The following is a 12,000-nucleotide window of genomic DNA, read 5'->3' on the forward strand; positions in this document are numbered from 1 at the left end:
GGCTGGCATAGAGGCTGGTAATCAATATTTTTAAAGATGTTTTTTTAGTGTGGGAGGGGGTTAGTGACCACTGGGGGAGTAAGGGGAGGTCATCCCCGATCCTCTCCGGTGGGCATCTGGTCATTTCGGGCACCTTTTTGTGCCTTGATCGTAAGAAAAACACGACCAGGTAAAGTAGTTCAAGTGTTCGTCAGGGACATCCTTGTTTCTTTCGATTATGGGTCGAGGACGTCCGAGTGTTAGGCACGCCCAAGTCCCGCCTTCGCTACACCTCAGATACGCCTCTTGAACTTTGGCCGTCCCTGCGACGAAAAGCAGTTGGGGACATCCAAAATCGGCTTTCAATTATACCGATTTGGATGACCCTGTGAGAAGGACGCCCATCTGCCGATTTATGTCGAAAGATGGGCGTCCTTCTCTTTCGAAAATGAGCCCAATGGGCTACATAGATTGAGATGTCCCGACAATAAAGATAGGGAAAAAATGTTTTGTTTCGGTTTAGTTATTTGAAAATACCAGATTCGGGAATCTCAGGTGATGTACTGCAGGCAGTATCTCAGCTTTTTGAGTTTCTTGTTCAGTTTTTATCTGTACATTTCTATTTAATATATGGTCATTTATTATATATTTGGTAAGGCTGTATCCATATTTTGCATATATATGTAACTATGGTAAGTTATTTTATGAGCATAATAGTTTCTGTGTAGAGATTTGTAGCAGTCCAGCTTATTCTCGTCTCCCCATAAGTGGTGTACTCTAGGGACTGGTGTAATGTTTGAAATACTGCCTTTTTATAGAATCCATGTCTAGTTGCAGGTGGAGTGTGGGTGTGTCCGGGGGGGGGGGGGGGGGGGGGTGTACCTCAGTGGTCACCCTACCCCTTAAGGACAGCCTTGCATATGAGTAACATCACTTTTTTTGCTGGAAACAAAACATTGAGCAGCACCAATTTTACAGTACTAGATATTCCTAACAGCAAACATTCTATTAATCCATTTCCAGTGAAAGAAAAGTGTAAAAGCTAAATATTTTGAGATTATCAAGAAACATTTGACACAATAAATTACTGTGGGGCCCTTTTACTAAAGGGTTGGTGTGGGAACCGGCTTGCTGTGCGCCAATCTGGAACTACCGCTGGGCTACTGCAAGAATTTGGCAGTAGATCCCACCCCTAGCGCGCACCATTTCTGGTGCTACAAAAATATTTTCTATTTTTGTAGAGCCCTTACCACCAGCTCAATGGGTGGCGGTAAGTGCTCCCCTTTGAAATGGCCATGAGGTAAGTGGTTCACTTATCGCATGATCATTCTTTAAAAAAAAAAAAAAAAGGTAAAATTATGTATCATACCTGATAATTTTCTTTCCATTAATCATAGCTGATCAATCCATAGACTGGGTTGTGTCCATCTACCAGCAGGTGGAGATAGAGAGCAAACTTTGCCTCCCTATATGTGGTCATGTGCTGCCGGAAACTCCTCAGTATGTCGATATCAAAGCTCCATCCGCAGGACTCAGCACTTAGAGAATTACACCCACAAAGGGACACTCTGCCCAGCTCACCACCGCCGAAACGGGGGAGGGGAATTAACCCAGCTCATCCCCACACAAATGGGGGAGGGGAATCCGTCCAGCTCATCCCCGCGGAGCGGGGGAGGGACACCACCCCGCCGATGCGGGGGGATCTGGCTTATCCTGCAACCGCGGGAGGAGCTGACTGACCCTAACACCGCCGAAGCGGGAGGGGTACAAAGCTGCCCTACAGCCGCACGAAGCGGGAGGGAGTGCCGGCAGAATTTAAGTCTCAATCCAGCCCCGTAAAACGGAGGGGAGAGGAATGCAGCAGCTCACTGTAACACAAACTCGTCTCAACTCTTGAAGAATCCAAGTGAAAAAACTTGAACACGAAGTCCTCCTGAAGTAACTGAAGACTAAACTTGAACCTAAAATAAGTACATAAGTACATAAGTAGTGCCATACTGGGAAAGACCAAAGGTCCATCTAGCCCAGCATCCTGTCACCGACAGTGGCCAATCCAGGTCAAGGGCACCTGGCACGCTCCCCAAACGTAAAAACATTCCAGACAAGTTATACCTAAAAATGCGGAATTTTTCCAAGTCCATTTAATAGCGGTCTATGGACTTGTCCTTTAGGAATCTATCTAACCCCTTTTTAAACTCCGTCAAGCTAACCGCCCGTACCACGTTCTCCGGCAACAAATTCCAGAGTCTAATTACACGTTGGGTGAAGAAAAATTTTCTCCGATTCGTTTTAAATTTACCACACTGTAGCTTCAACTCATGCCCTCTAGTCCTAGTATTTTTGGATAGCGTGAACAGTCGCTTCACATCCACCCGATCCATTCCACTCATTATTTTATACACTTCTATCATATCTCCCCTCAGCCGTCTCTTCTCCAAGCTGAAAAGCCCTAGCCTTCTCAGCCTCTCTTCATAGGAAAGTCGTCCCATCCCCACTATCATTTTCGTCGCCCTTCGCTGTACCTTTTCCAATTCTACTATATCTGAACACAATACTCCAGGTGGGGTCGCACCATGGAGCGATACAACGGCATTATAACATCCGCACACCTGGACTCCATACCCTTCCTAATAACACCCAACATTCTATTCGCTTTCCTAGCCGCAGCAGCACACTGAGCAGAAGGTTTCAGCGTATCATCGACGACGACACCCAGATCCCTTTCTTGATCCGTAACTCCTAACGCGGAACCTTGCAAGACGTAGCTAATAATTTGGGTTCCTCTTACCCACATGCATCACTTTGCACTTGTCAACACTGAACTTCATCTGCCACTTGCACGCCCATTCTCCCAGTCTCGCAAGGTCCTCCTGTAATCGTTCACATTCCTCCTGCGACTTGACGACCCTGAATAATTTTGTGTCATCGGCGAATTTAACCAGAATATAAACAGTACAGATATCTGGGAGGGGCTATGGATTGATCAGCTATGACTAATGGAAAGAAAATTATCAGGTATGATACATAATTTTACCTTCCATATCATCATGCTGATCAATCCATAGACTGGTGGGATGTACCGAAGCAGTACTCACCCAGGGCGGGACATTGAAATCCCTGAACTCAACACTGAAGCTCCAAACCGGGCCTCCGTCCGAGCAGCCACAGTCAAGCGGTAATGTCTGGAGAAGGTATGGGCCGACGCCCAAGTTGCCGCCTTGCAAATCTCTTCCAGGGAGACGGACCCGGCCTCTGCCATCGAGGCCGCCTGAGCTCTAGTGGAGTGGCCTTCAACTGAATAGGCGGCACCTTCCCCGCGGCCACATAAGCCGCTGCAATGGCTTCCTTGACCCATATTGCCACTGTAGGCTTAGCAGCCTGCAGACCCTTACGAGGACCTGCAAACAGGACAAACAGATGATCCGACTTCCGGAAATCATTGGTCACTTCCAAGTATCTGATGATGACCCGTCTCACATCCAGATATTTGAGAGCAGAATACTCTTCTGGGTAGTCCTCCCTACGAAAGGAAGGGAGACAGAGCTGCTGACTCACATGGAAGCGAGAAACAATCTTGGGTAGGAAGGAAGGCACTGTGCGAATAGTCACTCCTGCCTCAGTGAACTGCAGAAAAAGCTCTCGACAAGAGAATGCCTGGAGCTCGGAAACTCTTCTGGCTGAAGTGATAGCCACCAAAAAGACTGCTTTCAACGTCAGGTCTTTCAGAGATGCCCTCGACAAGGGTTCAAAAGGCGGCTTTGTAAGGCTCTTAGCACCAGGTTGAGATTCCACGCAGGCACCACTGAGTGCAGAGGAGGGCGCAGGTGATTAACTCCCTTGAGGAAACGCACCACATCTGGCTGCAAAGCCAGGGAAGCACCCTTCAGGCGGCCCCTGAAGCAAGCCAGGGCCGCTACCTGGACTTTCAGGGAACTGAGCGACAGGCCTTTCTCCAGACCTTCTTGCAGGAACGCCAGCACTGAAGAAATTGGAGCAGTAAATGGAGAAAGTGAACCTGCTTCACACCACGCTGCAAAGGTACGCCAAACCCTGGCGTAAGCAGTAGAAGTAGAGCGCTTCCTCGCTCTCAGCAGAGTGGCGATGACCTTGTCTGAGAAGCCCTTCTTCCTCAGACTCTGCCGCTCAATAAGACCAAAGGGGGAGGAATCCTCCATCACCACGGGACCCTGATGTAACAGGCCCTGCTCCACTGGCAGTCGCAGAGGTTCGTCCACTGAGAGCCTGATCAAGTCCGCATACCAGGGACGTCTGGGCCAATCCGGACCCACCAGGATTATCCGGCCCGGATGCTTTGCCACCCGGTCTAGCACCCTGCCCAACATGGGCCAGGGCGGGAACACATAGAGAAGCTCTTGTGTCGGCCACTGTTGGAGAAGAGCATCTACTCCCAGGGATCGAGGGTCCCGTCCTCTGCTGAAAAAGCGCGGCACTTGGCAATTGGCCGATGACGCCATCAGATCTAGGCTCGGCTGGCCCCAGCGCTTCGTGATGTCCAAGAACGCCTGAACAGATAGCTGCCACTCTCCGGGCTCCAAGGTATGGCGACTGAGAAAGTCCGCCTTGACATTCATGACTCCGGCAATGTGGGCCGCTGACAGCTGTTCCAGGTTCGCTTCCGCCCACTGGCATAGATTCATGGCCTCCTTGGCACCTCCCTGGCAGTTGACATAGGCCACAGCCGTGGCATTGTCCGACAGGACCCGTACAGGCTTCAACGCCAGTACCGGGATGAACTCCAAAAGCGCCAACCGAATGGCTCTGAGTTCCAGGAGGTTGATAGACCACTTTACCTCTGCAGGAGACCAGAGCCCCTGCGCTGTCCTTCCCAAGCAGTGGGCTCCCCAGCCCGACAAAGAGGCGTCCGTCGTGACGACAATCCACTCCGGGGTCACCAGAGGCATTCCTGCAGACAACTTGTCTGTCTGCGTCCACCAGCTCAGCGCCTTGCGCACTGCTGGGTCCAAGGGAAGGCGCACAGCATAATCCTCCGACATCGGAGTCCAGCGCTGCAGCAGAGAGTGTTGTAGTGGTCTCATATGAGCCCTGGCCCAGGGCACTACTTCCATCGTGGCCGTCATAGAGCCCAACAGCTGCACATAGTCCCAAGCCCGAAGAGGAGAGGCTACTAGGAACTGGTCCATCTGAGCCTGAAGCTTGACAATCCGATTGTCTGGCAGGAACACTCTCTGCCCACTTGGGTGTCGAATCGAACTCCCAGATACTCCAGGGACTGAGTTGGGCGCAGCTGGCTTTCCTTCCAGTTGATGATCCACCCCAGGGAGCTCAAAAGAGCAACCACCCGGTTCACAGCTTTGCCGCACTCTGCATAAGAGGGGGCTCGGATCAACCAGTCATCCAGATAAGGATGGACTTGTACTCCTTCCTTCCTCAGGAAGGCCGCGATGACCACCATTACTTTGGAGAAGGTCCGCGGAGCAGTAGCCAACCCGAACGGGAGGGCTCTGAACTGGAAGTGTCGGCCCAGTACTGCAAAACGCAGAAAGCGTTGATGAGGAGGCCAGATGGGAATATGCAAGTACGCTTCCTTGATGTCCAAGGATGCCAGGAACTCTCCTGCCTGCACTGCCGCTATAACAGAGCGGAGGGTCTCCATGCGAAAGAGCCTGATTGACCCCTTGAGGTCGAGGATAGGCCGTACAGAACCTCCTTTCTTTGGTACCACAAAGTAAATGGAGTAACGTCCCTTGCCAAGCTGATTTTCTGGCACCGGAACGACCGCACCCAGGCGGATCAGATTGTCCAAGGTCTGCTGCACTGCCACAGCTTTGACCGGAGACTTGCAGGGAGAGAGTACAAACCCGTCTCTTAAGGGTCGGCAGAACTCTAGCTTGTAGCCGTCTCTGATGACTTCCAGCACTGAAGCGTCTGAAGTTATTGTGATCCACTCGCCCAGAAACGAGGACAGCCGTCCTCCAATCTGCACTGGGGCGTGGACCAAGGCCCCGTCATTGGGTACGAGACCCTAGGGGAGGACCGGAGGGAGCACCTCCGGGACGGTGGTCTCTGCGAAAGGAATGCTGCTTGGGGGAAAAGTTCCTCTTGAAGGAAGAGGGGGCAGAGGAGCCCGACCTGCCCGGGTGGTACCGACGGGCTTCCTGAAACCGTCCTCTGGAGGTACCGGGGCGAGCACTAGCCCGAGCCCTGACCTCTGGTAACCTCTTGCCCTTAGACGTGCCGAGATCGGTCACGATTTTGTCCAGCTCGACCCCAAAGAGCAGCTTGCCTTTAAAAGGCAATCTAGCCAGGCGGGATTTAGAGGCGTGGTCAGCAGACCTATGCTTCAGCCAAAGCCACCGCCGCACAGAGATTGTCTGAGCCATGCCTTTAGCTGAGGCCCTCAAGACATCATACAGCAAGTCTGCCAAATAGGCTAAGCCCGATTCCATGGCCAGCCAATCAGTCCTCAAGGAATGATCCGAGGGGGAAGCCCGCTGCACCATAGTCAGGCACGCCCTGGCCACATAGGAGCCGCAAACTGAGGCCTGCAAACTTAAAGCAGCCGCCTCAAAGGACGACCTTAAGGCCGCCTCCAATCTTCTGTCTTGGGCGTCCTATAGGGCCGTGCCACCTTCCACTGGCAACGCCGTTTTCTTAGTCACTGCAGTGATTAAAGAAACCACGGTAGGCCACAGATAGGCCTCACGTTCACTTTCAGGCAAAAGATAGAGGCGGGACATAGCCCTAACCACTTTAAGGCTCACTTCCGGGACATCCCACTGAGCCGAAATTAAAGTGTGCATGGCATCATGCACGTGGAAGGTTCTATGCGGGCGCTTCGTCCCCAGCATAATGGCAGAGCCAACAGGGGCTGAGGGAGAGACGTCCTCCGGAGAGGAAATCTTCAAAATGCCCATGGCCTGCATTAACAGGTTGGGCAAATCCTCTGAGCTAAAGAGCCGCGCTGCAGAGGGGTCATCCACTCCATCCGAGCGGGGATCCGTCTCCTCCAAGGAATCCGCAAAGGACCGTTGGGAGAACTCAGATACACTGCCCTCATCTACATCGGAGGAGACAAAGTCCTCCAAGGCCTGGGAATCAACCCGAGGGCGTTTACCTCCGGGGGCCTCAACCTCTTTACCAGACGAGGGAGCAGGGGCAGCGTTTCGCATAAGGAAGGCCTGATGCAGCAGCAAAACAAACTCGGGGGAGAAACCCCGCTACTGTGCACTTCCGCAGCCTGGGCTACAGCCCTAGACGCATCCTCAACCGGCGCTCGCAAGAGCGGGGGAGAGACATGCTGCGCATCCAAGATGGCGTCCGGCGCGACACTCCGCGAAGGAGCCGCGCGGGAAGAACGGCGCTTAACTTTAGCCGCTTTTGTGCCGTCGCCCAAATTAAGGGCGTTCATGGCATCAATGTCTCCCACCTCAAGGGCGGCCCAAGAAGAAGCCGTCCGAGCCGCATGGCCGGCCAATATGGCGGAGGCGTGCCGCGGGGGATGGGCGTTTATGGCGGGAAAAACCGTCACACCGGAGGAAGGACCGGGACACTCATCGGTCACGAAACTGTCACCCAACAAGGGCGAATCAGACTTTAAGACCCCCGCATCCCCTCTAGAAGCGCACACGCGATCCGGGGAGCGACTCTTTGCGCCCTCGCCCTCCGACGCCATAGGCCACGTGGAGACCAATCGGGGAACCCCCTGCCCGCTATAAAAGGTAAAAATTACCTGCTGTCCGCTCCGAGCTGTAACGACCTGGTGTCCCAGTGAGTAGCTGCAATAAACGTTTAAATAAACGTCGAAATAAACGTCTTTAAGGACGTTCAAAATTTTTTTTTTTTTTTTTTTAAACGGAGCCAGCGGGAGGGGGGAGAAAAGGAGGGACCTGGCGCCACCAGGTTTGCACTTGCTCAAGAAGAGCCCTCAACCCCAGGCACTCAACAAAACCTAAAAATTAGGCTTGGAGGCCTAGCCAGAGCTGCTGCAGTGTGTGACCACCACCTGCTGAGATAGAGAACATACTGAGGAGTTTCCGGCAGCACATGACCACATATAGGGAGGCAAAGTTTGCTCTCTATCTCCACCTGCTGGTAGATGGACACAACCCAGTCTATGGATTGATCAGCTATGATGATATGGAAGAGCCTTTTACCTGCTGCAGTAAAAGGGGGCCTCAACATGCGTCAAAAACGTGCTCAGGCCCCCTTTTACCACAGCTTAGTAAAAGGACCCCTATATTAGTTTACTTCATCCAGAGTATTTAAAAACACTACATATTAAAGTTGACTTAGTGGTACTGCAGGCACTGAATATACTTTAATGCTCATTAATGGGACTGAATTAGCATTAATATATAAAGTAATTAAATGAGTTTGTAAAATTTAAAATCAAGAAAAACAGCTTTTAAATATAGCATGTTTTGCATTAATGTGGCTATTAATGCAAAGTTAACCACATCTCTGAAGATGCGGTTAATGCTTTTGTGCCGAAAAAGAATGTTTCAATGTTTGTTTTAAATGCACTCAAGCCTGTCTCAAGGGATAGTGGCACCCTGAGCCAACTAGCTTTGGTGGTGGCCCCCCCAGTCGCATCACTTCTGGTGACCCCTCCCCCTCCACAATACAGTCTCTCTTTCCCCCTCCTCTGTCTCCCCCCCCCCCCCACCATGGCCCTGTAAAGTTTACACCAGTTGTTGGTTGTAACAGCAGAAGCATGACAGGCTGCCTTGCTGAAGGCAGCCTGTTATGCTACTGCTGGCCACTGGTGACCGATGTAAACTTTACAGAAATATGGGGCGTGAGAGAGGTGAGGGAGCCCTTAATCACTGGTGCCCTGGGCCGGAGCCTCACCTTATTAGAAAATTTCAATACATATACAATGAACTTAAATTTGGACTCAGGTAAAAAGGTTGAACTATGAGGAACAATATCCATCATTTTGGTCAATGCTACTTGTCTCTAACTTTTATAAATTTTAACACTCTGTATTCAGGTTGCTTACCTAATTCATCAGAACTGTAGGAATATTTTGTTTTTTTCCCTCTTTGAATATCAAAATCCTCACATTTTTCTCCATCTTCCTATTGTTAGTACAATGAAAAAGAACAATAAATCTCTAAGAACATTTAAGAAGATTTTTTTTCTCATTATTTCTTTTTATGTGTTCCAGGCAATAAGCTGACATATTTCGAATGGATAATACTTACATCTATAGAGCTTTTTTCTTCATTTTTTTCTGTATCTTCCTCATAGGATATGCCTATAAAAGAAGAATTTATTACACTGAAATGCTAAACACATATACAGAAGCACACTTTAAGCCAGGTAATCTCCTGAAAAGTAACACAGTAAATGATGGCAAAGACCTGCATGGTCCATCAAGTCTGCCCAACAGTCATATTCATCATCAATCTGTTATTGAACTAATAATCCAATAGTGTTATTACAACACTTTACTCGCTAAGTTCCACCTTACAATGTCTTTCCCTCACCTACTGAGATATACATGAATGTGGTATAAAATATTCATTCTTGATCCTGATCTGTCCTTGCCATTTTCAGGGCTCACACTGTACGTCTGCCCAGAACTGGCACCAACTACCGGAGTCCAGCCCATCCTGAACTATCTTGCCATATATGGTACACATACCATAGAAGTCCATTTGGCATTGGCCTCAGTTCTCCTCAGATGGATTTGCCATCTAAGTACCGCTCCTGCCTATCATAAGTGAAATTATAGCTGTTGATGTGTTAAGTTTTGTTTTGATACTATCCCCTTTCTATTTAGGGATCTTTTGTGCCTATCCCATGCATTTTTAAATTCGGTCACTGTTTTTGTCTCACTGTCTTCACCAGGGGGGCATTCCAAGCATCTATCATCCTTTCCGTGAAAAAGTATTATCCTGATGTTACGCCTAAGTCTGCTACCCGGCATCCTTAATTTATGTCCCCTGGTTTTACTGCTTCTTTGTCTCTGAAACGGATTTTGTTTGTAGATTGATACTGATCAAGTATTTAAATGTGTCTATAATATCTTTCCTATCCCTTCTTTCCTCTACAGTATACATATTCAGGTCTTCAAGTCTCTTCTAATACATCTCTTGGCTTATCCATTCACACAAGTGAGTGACGCAGATCTACATTGCCCAGTCCGGTATTTACCAAAGTTAAATGAGAGCTTTGAGGAGCCCGAGCTCCACTGCGCTTGTGCGAGTGCCTTCCCGCCAGTCGCACGAACGCGGTCTCCTCAGTTCTTCTTTTTGTGCGTGAGAAGGAGTTTCTTCTAATCATCTCCTCATTCGATCGGTTTTAGAGAACTATTTGTTGTGCCTTTTGGCTATTTTTAGCTTTGTTCCTGTTGTTGGAACCTCCATCTTCTTTTCCTTTTTATTTCCCTAGAGTTTTTTTGCCCGGTTTTAAATTTTGTTTGTTTTTTCCATCGTCATCATCAGGCCATGTTTAGGCCCTGACTTAGGCTGAGCCTTTCCCTTCCCTTTTTTCTGTGCCTTGCCTCTTTTTCAGGCACCATCGCCTCGTATAATTTAGCCGACAAAGTTTTTCCATCAATGTCCACGAAGATTCCCAGTGGCTTCAAGTGCTGAACTAGGTGCAATCGGACAATCTTTGGGAAGGACACTCATTCTTGGTGTCTGTAGTGTCTTGGGCCCGACCATAGCCCTGCTAATTGTGTTCTCTGTCTTCACATGAAGAAGAGGACTGAACTTTCCAGAGAGGCTCAATGAGAGAGGATTTTTGGAGCCAAGTCCAGTTCCTCGACATCTGCATCGAGCTCGGACGCGTTGGCATTGACCTGGCATCAGGAGCGTCAGTAAGCATGGCTGCTACTAGACTCATAGACTCTGGGAGCAGTGAAGCATCAAGTGGGTCTCCACCTGCCTCGAGGCCTCCTGCTGTGCAGGGCCCCCTGGGACCGTCCACTGACAGACCTGACCCCGAGGTGACGTGAGGATTCAACATCATCATCATTGGAACTGAGGAGCCTTGGCAAAGGCCAAGAAGCATTGTCATTGGTCAACCTCAAAGAAACGTTAGCATTGGGAGGGCCGATCCCTCTCCATACAGAAGGTACTGATGCGCCTGTCTCCTAGCAGCCAAGATCAAGCTCCCGTGTCGACCCCAGCAGTTATGCAACCTGCGCCTCAGCCGGAACCCCAGCTTTTCCTGGTGTCGGCCCTGGATAAGCTCATTCGGGTCTTGCTCCCTAAGCTGCTGGATGGCCTTATGCAACGGTGTGCATCGGCATCAGGGGAGCTTGCGCCTACCTTGCCTCCCGTTGAAGCCCTGGCTTGGCCATCAGCATGCAGTGCGGCTCCAGTGTCGACTGCTACCCAAGCCTGCACTCCCTCGATGTCGGTGGAGGCAGCTTCGCCGGAGTCGACTTCTCGATGTCGCTCTCGAGGACACGGTACCTCGGCACTGAGGAAGGTTCGGTATCGACAATCCCATCAGGAGATACAGTCTGACACCAAAGAGGAGTGCTCATGGGATTCAGAGGAGGATCCCAGGTACTTTTCCTCAGAAGAATCTTATGGGATTCCCTCTGAACCATCCCCTCCACATGAAAAGAGAAAGTCTCCTCCGGAGAGCCTTTCATTTCCATCTTTTCTAAAGGAAATGGTTGATGCCATTCAATTTCCTTTGAAGTGGAGGATGAGCCCAAGACCAAGATACTTGAGGTCCTAGACTACACATCTCCTAAGGAGGCTGTGACTGCACCTCTCCACAAGGAACTGGGAGTCCCCTCTGTCGGTCCTTGTCATGCCCAATAAGATCGGCACACAGTATGCCTGGTTTTGATAGGCCTCAGTTGCCTCACAATTTCATAGTTTTATATTCAATGCTGGTGTACATCAGGATGGGGGGAGAGAGAGATTGGGAAGGGCAGGGCAGATGCCAGACTAGGGGGTATGGGTAGGGGGCACGGCTGACGCCAGGCTACTCTGAGAGGCGTGGGAGGTAGGGAAGTGTAGGGCAGATTCCTGATTGGGGAGATAGAAAGGGAAGGGTAGGGCTGATGCC

General features: G+C 50.1%; 1 protein-coding gene across 1 annotated transcript in view; it reads right to left on the reverse strand.

The window, feature by feature from the left end:
- BOD1L1 (biorientation of chromosomes in cell division 1 like 1) overlaps positions 1–12,000 on the reverse strand; it is a 441,813-nt gene that overhangs the window by 44,372 nt on the left and 385,441 nt on the right. The window contains exons 19-20 of the mRNA XM_030191194.1: positions 9,168–9,220; positions 8,963–9,041 (exon numbers count right to left, since the gene is read on the reverse strand). Of these exons, the coding sequence (XP_030047054.1) occupies positions 8,963–9,041; positions 9,168–9,220 (132 nt within the window). The remainder of the gene's footprint in view (positions 1–8,962; positions 9,042–9,167; positions 9,221–12,000) is intronic.

This window comes from Microcaecilia unicolor, chromosome 2, assembly GCF_901765095.1.
Source record: "Microcaecilia unicolor chromosome 2, aMicUni1.1, whole genome shotgun sequence".
NCBI classification, from domain to species: domain Eukaryota; kingdom Metazoa; phylum Chordata; class Amphibia; order Gymnophiona; family Siphonopidae; genus Microcaecilia; species Microcaecilia unicolor.